The sequence below is a fragment of the Podarcis liolepis genome (genome assembly GCF_965112155.1).
Source record: "Podarcis liolepis genome assembly, chromosome: 9".
In the NCBI taxonomy this organism is placed as follows: Eukaryota; Metazoa; Chordata; class Lepidosauria; order Squamata; family Lacertidae; genus Podarcis; species Podarcis liolepis.
This window is the reverse complement of record NC_139564.1, coordinates 37,997,781-38,011,620: the sequence shown is the minus strand read 5'-3', so window position 1 is coordinate 38,011,620 and position 13,840 is coordinate 37,997,781. Positions and strand designations below refer to the sequence as shown.

The 13,840-nt window shown below is 39.0% G+C and overlaps 1 protein-coding gene across 22 annotated transcripts in view; it reads left to right on the top strand.

Annotated features, from left to right (window-relative positions):
- The window catches only part of NR3C2 (nuclear receptor subfamily 3 group C member 2), a 136,912-nt gene extending 123,527 nt beyond the window's left edge, over positions 1-13,385 (top strand). For all 22 annotated transcript variants that reach the window (XM_083519929.1, XM_083519920.1, XM_083519921.1 and 19 more), the window contains 2 exons: positions 3,421-3,578; positions 9,252-13,385. In XM_083519929.1, the coding sequence (XP_083376055.1) occupies positions 3,421-3,578; positions 9,252-9,407 (314 nt within the window). In that variant the 3' untranslated portion in view covers positions 9,408-13,385. The remainder of the gene's footprint in view (positions 1-3,420; positions 3,579-9,251) is intronic.
- Positions 13,386-13,840: the final 455 nt, after the last annotated feature.

Here is a 13,840-nt window from a genome sequence, read left to right as displayed (position 1 = left end):
TATAATTAATTCTGTTTGATGCTAGTGTAATAATTTTCATATTTGCCAGTAAAAAAAGCATTCAGTACTCCTTCACACATTTATTTGAGTGCCAGCATCATATAGGCACATAGAAATGATCTTTATTAAAATGAGGCATGCAACGTATGTCTGGTTATGCAAACCTGAAACCCTCGGGTCTTCAGTGGATCTATAAACATAGAAACCATTACACACAGAGTGGTATCCAACCAAATCAATACTCAAGAGTAGAGATCGGTGGATCCACTCTGAATAAGACTTGGTCGGATGCTGCCCCTTGAGCACATGATGTTGGATGTGCACATGAGTGTGCAATGCCACCATTTGATTTGGACAGGGCACTGATTCATTTGCAAAGATTGTTGGGATATTATGCTTTTTGAATCCATGAAGCACTAGAAAGAGAACAACAATTTTATTCTCTTCTTGAAATGAAAATAATTATTGCTGTGTGGCAGCTTTCCTAGAACGGACTCACATAGCAAGAACACCTGTTGGTGGGGGTGGGGAAACGGGCAAAGGCCCAATATATGATGAAATGCCCAATGCGTAGTAAGATTAGGAGAACCGGGTCAGGGCCAAGCTGTAAAATAGATTACTCCCATCTCACATATTGAGGGCATGGCTACCTTTCTGGGAGTGGAACCTTTCCAAGAAGCTCATTGTTTCCAGAGCCAGCTTCATTAATGGGTGCAGGTAGACCTTCTGGCTTCCTCCCCCTGGGAGATGCCAGTTGTGATGACACAATTATAATATTACAGAAGCCAAAAACCACCACCATCATTCACCAAGAGAGCCCCTGCAACAAAAGCGAAAAGGTCTGTTAATTCCATAGTCCAGGGGTACCTGGGAAGGAGAGAGAGAAAAGCTTCCCAGCCTAATTGCCTTATGAATAACAATAGCCATAGTGAGGCTGGGAAGAGAAGCAGGGACTTTGTTGAGCATTTTAGTCTTACTCCCGGCCAAACATATATGCTGCTTCAAGACCACAGCAAATACGTTCACCCTGCGCTTCCCTCCAAACAGTGTGCAACTTATTCTTGCTATTCCGGGATGGCCCATTAGAACTTCTCCTCCCAGCGTTAGCCCAAATAGGCTCCCATTCAAATATATGATCTGCCATTTACCACCCATTAGGCATTTTTTCAAAACCAAGATTGCCTAATAACTGCTCCCAGAACAGCTATTTGTTTGTAGGCAGCTTGTCTCATGTTGCTAAATTATTTACATGCACATCTAAAAACCAGAGCCATATTGAAACAGCTATTGTGATTTCCATTTCACTTTTAATTTTTTTCCTAATTCTAACTTCTGACATCTTTTTGCAAAATCCAGCAATTATTATTGTTGTTATTGTTGTTTTTAAATTAGGTGTTGGATAACTGGCCTGGGATCTGAGTGTGTGGAAATAGAGGCAAGGATTTCTCATTTCACACACCAACTCTGACTAGTCACAGGGAGCAGCATGTCACACATATTCACAAATTCCAGGGTTGCCTCTAATGGAAGGCAAAGTCTTGCCACTGATCTTCCCTTGTCCTCTTGTAGCCTTCACCAGGCCTCTCCAGAAGGTCGGGGAGACCTTCCAAACATTATTAGGTGCTTTGGGAGCAGGGAATTGCCTGCAGTTAGGCCAAGGAATCCTGTGCTTCCCTTCCACTGCAGCCTCAGACGACCCACATCCCACAATGTATGGGAGGTTTCCTCCATCCCTCTAGGGAAGCTTATTTTGGGAGTGTGTTGTGGGGGGGGGGGGGGAGAGTGGGAGAAGAGGGATAGATCCCTTGCCCAACCTGCCACCTCATTAGGCAACTTTGTCATTTTTCTGGATTGTAACTCATCCTGAGATAATCTGATATTTGTGCAAGTTAGAAATTAAGTACTACTACTAATGATTAATAATGACATTGGATACACCCCCCTAATGTTCTGCCTGTATTATGCTGCCCGTCAAAATACCTTTTTGTAAACTGCTTTGAGGGGTTTGTGGGGTTTTTTAAATACAACCAAGCAGTATATAGACTTTTAAATGAGATAAATCAATCAAAATATTAGAATATGAAATCTGAATCTAGCAAAAGGCAGGTCGTCTCTATGAACAGCATTGAAAAGTAATGCATAAAATAGAAATTGAAGAAGAGGGTGCAGTCAGTCATAATAAAATAAATGATTATTCTTAAGATTACGACTAGGTGGCTTGGTTTAGAGGAGACATGAAATAATCTCTCTGCCTAATAGGTTACCAACCATCAGAACAGACATCTTCTGTACAGTGCTGAGATTTGTGAAGCCCAAATAGAAACCAATGTTTCTATTGGTTGTTGCTTTGAATCCCCTAGTTATAATACAAGCATCTCTATGGTTGTTCTAATGGCAATGGAATTAGCTTCTGTAGACTTCTCTCTGCAGATGCAGTCCCGCCACCAGTGCTCCTCTTGCCACACCTAGGCTTGGAAAAACCCATCATATTGGCTCAAATGGGGGGCTTTCTTTCAAGCTGAAATGCAAACCGTTAGAAATGCAAACCATCACTATTTGGTAATGAATGTAGCACACAGACCCTGAGCGAACTTTTGTGGGGGGGGGGGCAGCAAAACCAAAGGTTGAAAGTATATCAGAGTTTTATGCATATATGCCATAACATGGCACTGGATTCCAAGTGGTTCATAGATTAGTGAGAGGAGATATCCTTCAATGAGAAGGAGCAGCCTTCTTGTAGCCTTTTGATCAAGCATGAATATTCGCCTGAGTAGCACTACCGTGTCCATTGGGGAGAGCACACTGTTAACATCTGGATGCATCCTAGCACTGAAATTGCAGTCCATGGCACAACAATATTTCATTTTATTCTGTATAGCATAAAACTCCATTTTTATTTCAGCATGTGTGCGCAAAAACATATTTCAACCTAAAAGCATTTTCATCCCTAGGAATACAGTTTGAATTCATCGTAAAAAGCAATTATGTGTATTTTTATATTTTTATGCAACTGTTTAAGAGGATGCAGCATTAGAGTTGACTGGAAGTTTAAGAACCTATTTTTTTTTGTTTTCTACAAGAAAGATTCCATCTCTTCCCTCTGTGTGTGTGCACAGGCAGGCATGGTTTTCTCTTAGGTCAAAGTGGGTAATCAAACACATTGCTTTTTACTGTTCTCCAGCAAGGTCTTTCCCATATATTCACCTGTGAAGAATGTTTTCAAAACCTCAAAGGATTTATGAAGTTGCTACGTTTTCATAATGCGCAAGAAATATGGGGAATGCATTTGTACACAGTAGCAAGCTTTTCTGAACGTTAGTGAATGGCCTTGTCGTAACACATTGTTTTCCTTTTTTAATATATATATATGTAAACTTAACAGATCATTGATTAATAAATATTTGTATCCTTTTATGACAGTTCCCAAGGATGGCCTCAAAAGTCAAGCTGCATTTGAAGAAATGAGGGCAAATTATATTAAAGAGCTGAGGAAGATGGTAATTAAACATCCAAACAGTTCTGGGCAAAGTTGGCAGCGGTTTTACCAACTGACAAAGCTCCTGGACTCCATTCATGATGTAAGTAATTGGCTTGATAGTTTGGAGGAGACTGTTATATACTGTAGGAATCAAACAAATCCCTTGACTGAAGTTGATTGGTATCGTGATGTAGTGTTGTTACAAAAAAAGTGAGGCAATACCTGTTCATCAGCGCAAAAGGTGAGATGGCAGGCAAACGTGGCTCGTCAGTAGCAGAAGTGACACTGAGCAATGGTGAAGTGGTACTACCGAACCCCTCATTACATCACACCTTACAGGAAATGCACAGTGTGATGACATCATACATTTCCCTACCTACCTACCAACTGGAGAAAACGAACAGTGAGATTCAGGTTGCTGTTTTGAGTTGTAGGCGCATGAACAGTATTACGTCTTGTTCAGTTAACAATCACCAAGTACGAAAAGAAAAAGAAACTAGTTTGTAGATTTTTGTATAGAAAATGAGTGGTATCCAAGTGACTTTGCCTTTATGGACAGGGCTTCAGTGAGGGCACCAACACTGCCCACCCCTTGTATTGTACTGCAGTCTTCCATGGAATAATATTTACTGTTGCAGACAGTCCCCCAAACCCTCAGGAACAGCTTGTGGGTGGGATAAGGTAGAAACAGGAGGTAGTTTGGTGAAAATTGGCTGACCTGACTTGCAGAAAGGGAAGCGCTTCCACAAAGGCAGTGCCACCATTGAATACAACCAAGAGAGAAAGCTACTTTCTGGGCCTACTGGGTAAGGGATCTGCTTATGTGCTGGGAGAAATAATTTAATGAGTAATGTTCTGCAAGCAAGAGGACAGGAAGTTGCTTTTGAGTCATCAGATGGTTTAAAACAGAAAGCAAAGTTCATGAACTGTGCTCAGAGCTAACCTTGTGAGTCAGTGCAAGTCAATTTTAGGCACTCGATCAGAATTCCATTGAAATGTAAGGGTGTAATTACAAATGCTGAAAATCTTTGTATGTGAAACCCAAGTTTTCAATTGCTGCTGCTGTCCTCTGCCCCGCCCTCACCCTCGCCACCCCCTGCCCTCCAGCCGCAATTCTCAATACCTCTTATTTCTGCGTAATCTTATTGAAGTCCATGCAGCCATTTCAAAGTACGGCTATTTGTGAATAGTATCTCCAGTCTTTCAAAGACAATGCAAATTGCTTTGAACCAGAATGAGTCAGTCATATGCAGGCTTTAAAATTCACCAACTCATTTAAATGTATTATTATTGACATCATTCTCCAAAGGGATTTTGGTTTCTTTATGAGCTTCTGTTTTGTGGCACCACCAGTTACAAGAGGACAGCCTACTGCTAAGCACCTCTTTAAAGCTGTTCAATTGTACAGCAAGAGCAAGCAAACTCCTCAGCTCCATTCTTAGGATGTAGCAAGGAAATACGCTTTTGATACACATGCTGTGCACAGAATCTTTGGCCTCAGTATGTGAGAGGCCACATATAAATGTGCTTCTTTGTACTTGACTGGCTTATTTGTGAAGACGCAGTACAGTATGGTGCATTTCAGGTCAAATCTGCACCAAAGCCCGAGGTCTGTTTACAGAACATACATATGGAATTATTTGTCAAGTAATGTGCTGTTAATTAAAACACTGAAGTATCTCGGTGGGAGTCAGAGTATTATTAGTACTGCAGTAACAGCTCATTCCTTTGAGACTAGCTTTTGCTTTTGAGGAGGGGGGGGGGTAGATGTTTTTCTGCTCAACATCAGCTTGCTCTGCAAACCAGATTAGTTAAAGTCCTTGGATTCAAGCCAGTAGAGTTGCATTGAAGTCACTGAATCCAAGTCAGCATCAGTTCAAATGCTTCAGATTTACTGTATTATGTAGCAAGCCGCCTGTGAAAGTTGGGGTGGTGTGTGCGTGCAGTATTTTGAACCGTGCCAGTAAAATGGTGCATCATATATTTTCAGAGCCAGAACTAATTATACTCTCCATATATAATTGGACAGAATTTAACAAACACCAGGGGAAATAACCCTTATTTGTGGGTTGTTGTACTGTCTGAAAATGTGTTGGGGGACACTGCTGCGAAAAGTTTTTCATGTGGCATTCCCCCACATCGGAATCTCTGCGCATATGGAAGCCTGTTGAGAGGTATTCAACGAAGCTATGATGGCAGTAGACCCATTAAAATCCATAGACCTAGTTTTATATTATGAATTGATTTCAGTCTGTCTACCTACTCGGAGTAAAACTTGAGTTTAATGCCAACCAATGTGTCAGGGAGGAATAAGAGGGTGGCATTGTTTCACACAGAGTAGACCCTCTAAAATTCATGGGCCTAAATTAGTCAATGTTCGTTCATTTAAATGGGTCTGCTTAAATGAGTAATATTTCGCTGACTCCCACCTATTGTCTTCTGAAGAAGGAAAGAGCATGTGTGCTCTTGTCCAAATTGGTCTGGGGTAGCAAATCTCAGCATAATGTTATATAGTATCAATAGTTTACCTAAAATTGTAACAGATACTGAAACAGAAGCAGTATGCCTCTGAACTCTAGTTGCTGGGAATCACAAGTGCTGTTGAGTTTTGGTCTCCTTCCTAACATCCCACATTACATGTGCCTGGCAACCATGTAAATAGGATGCTGGATTAGATGGGTCAATTGGCCGGATACAGCAGGCTGCTTTTATGTTCTAATTCTGGAATTGTCTATGGGTTACATGGAGCCCATTGATTTCAATGGGACTGACTCCTGGGTATGTGGGTTGCAGCCTGTGAGGCTGTAGACTAGAAACAAAATTAAGGCAACACAATACTCCGTAATATAGGGAGCACAAGCGAAGGGAAATATTTTACATTGCTCAGTGGTTTTAGCTGGCCTTCCACATGGTGAACATATGTGCATGCAAAAAAATATGCCAAGGTGTGAAAAAAATTCCATGAAGGGAAAGGTAAGCAAATAAGAATTTGAAAGCATCAGCAACTTTATTTACAGAGCCCCTAAAAACAAAACAAAGCAATTATAGAACAGCTTGAATTCAGACCTGCAGAGGTCACAATGCTGATTAAGGCAGATTTGTGCTGATTTAAGGCCCCTTAGTCAGTAGGATTTGTATCTCAATTCTATGAATTAAGTCCCACCTGCAAGACATGTTTAAGAACATTAGGGTATGATGCCTTGTAGGGGCAGGGACTGGAGCATAGCCTGTATAAAAAAATAATTTCAGGTAAATGCTTAAGTAATTTTACATTCAAATAGTTTGTGTCATGGGGGGGGGGTCAAAGCTCTAGTTAGTCCTCCTCCTCCTCCTCCCCCCCAAAAGAAATGTTTCAATGTGACATAATGGCAATTCCTTTTAAAAATGTAAACGAATAAAGTTATGAATTGAGCACTGTATAGGCTTGAAACAATTGGGGTCCCTTTCCCATCCATTTCAGAAGGGTTTTATGCTCAAGCTCCCCACCAAATTCAGAGACACAAAAATATCAGCAGGCATCCAATATGGACGCAGAAATGCATGTTATACCAGAGAGAATGGGTGACAGCTTAGGTGTTGATATAGTGTCTTACTGGTTGAATTGAACTGTTCACTTGCTAACACAAAGAGCACTTAATAGCTACAGAAGCACAACTACTTAGGGATACATTCAATGGTGAGTGGAATTTAGAAAAGCCTGCAAGTAAAGAAAGGACTTCAATTGACGCCTACTTGGTATCAGGAAATACTTCTGGTTTTTTCTCTGAAAGGGAGAGAAACCCCCACTGGCGGATCAGGGCTTTTCCATCTCTTCTCTGCACTGCAGCCACCTGCTCTCTTAAAAAGTTACTCCTGAGGGAACAGCACGGGGTCTAGCATGGTGTACAGCCAGTTAGGAGAGTGAAAGTTTACACCAGGGATGGGGAACCTGCAGCCCCTAACATAGTCCACCATCCTTGATTTTGGGTAATGCTGAGGCCAATGAGAATTGGAAGTCCAACATCTGGAAGCCCCAAAGTTTCCCATCCCTGATGTAGACCAATGCGTTATTTTTGTCATCAGCAGTTGAACCAGTTCGGGGGCGGGGGGAGATGCCCATGCCTTTATAAGCCAATTTTCATGGCTTAATGAAAAGAAAATGCATTAAAATGATGGCTTTTGTTTGGAGATTCTAAGCCTGAAATCCAGCCCTGGAACAATGAAAACCACAGTGACCACATTGACTTAATTGCATTGCACAATTGTTATTTCTATTGATAAGACTAGGGAAGAACCATTTGTTGGTCTTCCACCAAAATAACAAAACACACACACACACACACACACAGAGAGAGAGAGAGAGAGAGAGAGAGAGAGAGAGAGAGAGTATCATTAGAATTCCTGACTGGTCTTAAAATCTAGAAAACATAAAGCTGAATTGATAAGACACAAATTATTATTGAAAATTTTCACTCCATTTAGTTTGCTCCAGTGAGCTAGCAGTGGTAATCAGAAAGGGATCAGAGTCAGATAAGAATAAAAAGAATGTACAAATCAATTTATAAATGGAAAATATTAGATGGGCAAATAAAAAAAATACCCCAGCAGCTACCAGTAAAGTATATATAATACTAAGCCCTTAATTGCTTGCTCATAACCTTCCACCTGTTCAAACTAGTTAAAAGCTTACTAAATCCCCAGCCTTACAACAGTTCAACCTAAAGATTAAGGGGTGGGTGGGGTTTAGCTACCGATCCCAGAAGGGATAAAAGAAACTATTTTTTTTTTGGACCCGGGGCAAAGTTGAGAAAGATGAACTCAGGATCTAGTATAAAGGCTTCAACATCGTCCAAATGGTAAATAGGTTCATGTAAAAATAAAGGGAGAATGTTTAAAATTGGAATTGCAAGATTTGAGTCTCACAAGGGAATAAACAGAAAGTAAAATAAAAATAAATAGGATTTTATGGTAAAGAAACCTGCATCTATTCAAAACTGTCCACCAGCCAAACTTCCAGACCCAAAAAGCAGGCTCAGAATAAATGAGCAACTTCTAAAAATGAAGGTGGGACATGCACAAAGCAACAAATCCCTTCTCCTGTCAGAGAGGACAAACTGGGCTCCAAAAGTCTGATCATAGGACTCCTTTTAGAAATCTCTTCTTCTTTGTAGACAGCTCCATGTGGTCTTAGCAACATAGTTCCTACGTGTGCTCTTTTGCCAGTGTGCATAAAATATTGTTCAGGAAGAAAAGGTGTTATTGAGAATCTGGCTTTATATTCAGAGGCATATCTGGTTTGGTTTGTTCTTATTTTTCATGTTGTGAACAGCCCTAATCAGAAGTATAGAATAAACTGTGGCTGCTGGTGATGGGAGCTCTCCAATGAAGTCATAGTCAGAAAAGAAGCAGTTTGAAAAAAGGAGCTCTTCTGTAGCCAAAGGTTCTATTTCTTTTACACACACAACAGAGAGCCACACAGGGTGTGTGGGTGTGTGGACTATATACATGATTGGAACAAGTATTCATTTGCCATAAACCAGAGCAAACCCTGCTTAGATCCCATTGATTTCTGTGGCAATTAATTGCAATGAAATTTCTCTGGCTTCGAACTACTCTTTACTAGCACATCCACATATGAGTGATGGGTGGGGAAGCTTACTTTCTGGTCTTTGTCTGATACCTATTCTATTAAGGAAATTTTTTTATTAACACTGTTTGTTTTTGCATCATGAAGACTTTCTACGTCAATTTCAATGCGCGCCATTCCTGACCCTTTTCCCCTGTTGCATTTCAGCTTGTTAGCGATTTGTTGGAATTCTGTTTCTACACCTTCCGAGAGTCTCAAGCTCTGAAAGTGGAGTTTCCGGCCATGCTGGTAGAAATCATCAGTGACCAGTTGCCCAAGGTGGAATCTGGGAATGCCAAGCCCCTCTACTTCCACAGGAAGTGACAGAAAATGTCTTAATGGAGAAAAAAAAACTTTGCCTTAAGTTTCCCTGTGCTATTCCACACCCATGAAGGACCCAAGAAGCCAACATTTAAAACATGCTATACAAAATTGTTCAATGGTCTCTAAATAGTCTGAAAACCATAGCCAGGGTTTGGAGGATGGAAAGCAGCTTATGTGAACTAGGCGAGCAAAGTCGTCAAGATGCATCTCCCCCCCCCCCCAATAACCCAACATTTAGGGGAGAGAGAAAAATATGTTCCTGTTCCTCTGGATGAAAAGCCATATCTAGTCAAATAACTCTTTGATTTTGATATTTTAAGAGACGAACATTTTAAATATGCCATGTAGTTTCCGGTATTGTTTGCTTGTTTTAAAAAGGGTTCAAGGACTAATATGAACTTTTGAAAAGCTTACTGTTGGTTTGCACATAAAACAAAGTCAATATGGGGCATTAATTATTGTACTACACACACACACACACACACACACACACACACACACACAAATCCCTGGATGTGTAAAATAAATAATGGAGCATTTGGTGTGGAATAATCTTGGTATATTAACCTGCGGCATTTGTTATCCCATATTATCCATCACAGATGATCTACACTGTGTTAAGTGTTCATTTATTATTTAACTTGAAAGGATAAGATGTTAAAACAAATGCCTCGGTTTCGATTTCTAGTATCTATTGTGCTGGCTTTACCAATAATTTTTCGCAGTCTTTTGCTGTATTGTACATTGCTGTATGTATAAATTGAAGGACCTGGAAAAAATGGTATAAGGAACTTTTGTAAATGAGACCTAAAAATCTTTAATGGTTAATAGGATGAATGGGAAAGTATTTTTGGAAGAATTCTATTTTGCTGGAGACTATTTAATTACTCTTTTTGTCTAAACACAAGGTAATTTTTTTTGTAAAGTGAATTGTTCTGCATGCATAATGAACCGTTTACAGTGTATTTCAGAAAGGGAAAGCTGTGCCTTTTTAGCATCATATCTATTTTACCATCTGAGTGTCTGCTGTAAATAACCACCCATAGCCATTTTCAGTTGCACTTCTTTTCTGTCCATTTTCATCCATAGTATCTGTCTGCTTTTACATGACTCTAGCACACAAGAGTTCTGCTCCATGCCTCTAGCTAGCTGTGTTTGCAGCTATCTGCACATTTCACATCTACCAAGATAGACTCCAAAGGGCACAACCCACTAAGAAATTGTCTCGCTGAAGTGAATGAAGATGTGGAAGCACCCAGTACTTCATACATTTCAGTACAGCTTCCTGAGGACAGTATCCTCTTGGGTTGTGCCTAGAGTTTCACAAAGGCTCATCAATCCCTGGGACAAGGTGAGATTCTGCCTGCCAATCTGTTTTATTTCCAAGGCTGCAACTCAACACACAGCTAGGCTGAAATCCTATACACACTTATCTGGGACTTACCTTTGAGCAGACATGCATAGGATTGCACTCCTTGATTTCAGTGGGACAGTTTGGGTGTCTAATATTGTAACAAAGTTGTGGCTAAAAGGGAGAGCTAAATAATAATAGTGGGGTTTTGTTGTTTTTTTGCTTCTCCTTTTCAATCTGGAATGTACATAAACTACAAAAAAATGGGGCTAAAAATGTGAGAAAATAAATTTCAACACACATACTAGATAAAATTCTGGAATGATATAATTATGTGGAAGAAGATACGCTATTGACAAATTTGGACTAGGGGTGTGTGTGTTATCCTAGATCATAAACCTACTTATTTGGAATTACGTGCTACTGACTTTTAGTACAAATTATTTCCTTGTAACTATGTTTAGAATTACTGCTCAACTAGTTAGTAACTTAATATTAATACCATAACACTTTTACAAATCAGTGCTAAAACATAGCTAACAACTTTAGGCATGAGCCTTTAATCTGAATTTCTCTCAAGACTTGCTTTATGAACTGAGATGATGAAAAATGTATCTTTCTTGGGGTGATCAACATTATACATTTTATAAATAATTTAAACATTGGAGGCTGCATTATAGCAACATTTCCTATGACCATTGATATTAAATACAAATGTAAAGATAATAATTGTCAGAGTTATACTTCTGGTAAACTTGTGTCTAGGTAAAGTTTGTGAAAATAAAAGAAACCTTAACAAAGTCTGGGATCCAATGACCTCCAAGTAGGCATTGCCCCGTGGGATTTTCCCTCCCCCAGCTGAACACCAGATTCCAATGATGTATCATAAGCTGCTTTTGAAAGTGCCCTCAGTTTCAAAGTGGTTTTCTATGTGGCACAGAGAGAAGAAAAAGAAGCCCAAAGTTTCCTTACAAAGTCTCTTTGTATGCTGCCCGCAAACTCTCAATAATCAAGTGTGCATTAGATTCAGAAATTTGAATGTTTGCATCTCATAAACAGGATGCAAACATTACTACTACTATTTTTAAGTCACATGTCTCATTGAATGGGAAATCTGTTAAGGTACGCTCAGAAAGAGTCAATTTACACATGCATATATTATTTGCAGTTTTAGAAATCTAATTCATAAATCAGCTCCTTTGATCTGCACAGCAATATGAAAGCTGCTCTTCTAAAGTGATAAAAATACACCGCATGCAGACTGGTTGTTTATATTGAAGAAGTGGTCACAAATCTCCCTTTCATTTAGCGTTTTTTTTAAAACCATACTGAAATTGGAATTTCAAATTATTCAGGTTTGTGGTAAACGCAGTATGGTGCTGCATTTTTTTATTAACAAAGTTACTGGATCTTTTTTTATCACTAAGTAACTTTGCCTAATTAAAATATTAAAGCCATATTCTTTTTTTAAAAAATCCACTGTTAGATGTCTGTCCCAATTCACGTTGTTGTCTGATTGCTATTATTTTTTGTACCTTATTGCATATAATCTTGGTTTGGTACAATTCATAATTCACAGAAATGTCATAAGTAAAACACTACATTAGTTTTAAAAACAGTTTATATCTTTATGCAAAATATATGTCTGTCTTTGCAAACAATTGTAAGCAGATTATAATAAATCCTTTACTTTAATCACCTGTTTATGAAACCATTGATTATTGCTTATAAATAATAAAAATGAAAAAAGAAAAAAGAAAGGAATCAGGAGTACATTGTACTTTAGAATGAAACAGGCATCTGTCTCCTGCAAAATAAGATAAAAGTTAACTTCAAAATGTCAAAATGATAAATTGTGTTGATCGAGTGTAATGATTTTGTGGCTATGAATGACTGAAAATATACAGCAAGAATATTGTATTCTTAAGTAAAAAATGTAAAATAGTTTTAATTTACTGCAGTGGGTATTTCAAGAATAACATTGCATTGCAGTGTGTAACCATTTTGTTGCACAGAACAAAAGAGAAAAAGGACTAAAAGCTTGCAATATCAACATCTTAATAAAATATACTTTATAATCAATAATGCAAAAATCTAATTCACAGGGTGGTATTTTCACTGACTTAAAAAAAAAACCTTTATGAATTTAACCCATTCTACATTTAATGCACTTTTGATTGTCTATTAAAGATGTGACTTTTTTATAGGGGGGGGGAGAGAGAGAGAGAGAGAGAGAGAGAGAGTTCAGGAGGGTGCAATTTCATCTGGCAGGTGAATAACCTGATAGGCAGCAGTTATAATGCCAGGATTCTCAGTTATGTTTCAGAGTTCATGGAGTTGAAGAGCACATTCCTCTGGGAACTTTGCACTTGTGCAGAAGAAGTTCTTGGCAGATTGTGTCCCGATTATATAATGCTAGATGAAAAATATAGAGCAGGCAGCAACTATGGTGTAAAACGACATCTATGCATAATAATGCATTAACAATTAGGGGCTTGCTTCTGTATGTTTAAACTTTTTGAATAAATAGAAGATTACTGTTTGGCCTTTATGTTAATGTCTTTAAGTACATAATTTTTTATAAGTTGTATAAATATACACAAATTAAAATGGTGTGATTCCCGGTATTCCTTGCGCTTTGATATCAACCACACTAACCTGAAGATGCATCTGTTTCTTTGGGGAAATGCCCTTGAGTGAAATTAGATACATTATGCAGTTTTTGTAAATCTTACTTGCAACACCTGCCTTCGTAGTAGCAAGGGCTTTGATAGTGCAAGTTGCTTCACCTGGGCTCTACCATTCAGGTAATCTCCCCGATATTGTAGACTGGCACAAATTGTCCTTAACTGCCTCATCCTAATAATTTTACTTGGAAGTTAAGTCCCTTTTGGCTCCATGAAGCCAGTATTTGAGCATTAGAGTTGTATCCTTAATTTAGCACCACATGGCAGATGGCTTTTGAAGGGAGCCCATTGCTGGATTTCCCATTGGAAAAGGACACGATTGCCAGTGTGGGCTGGAGATAGGAACGTTTTATGACACAAACGTAGGGGAACACTGAAAGGGATGCCTTTCACAG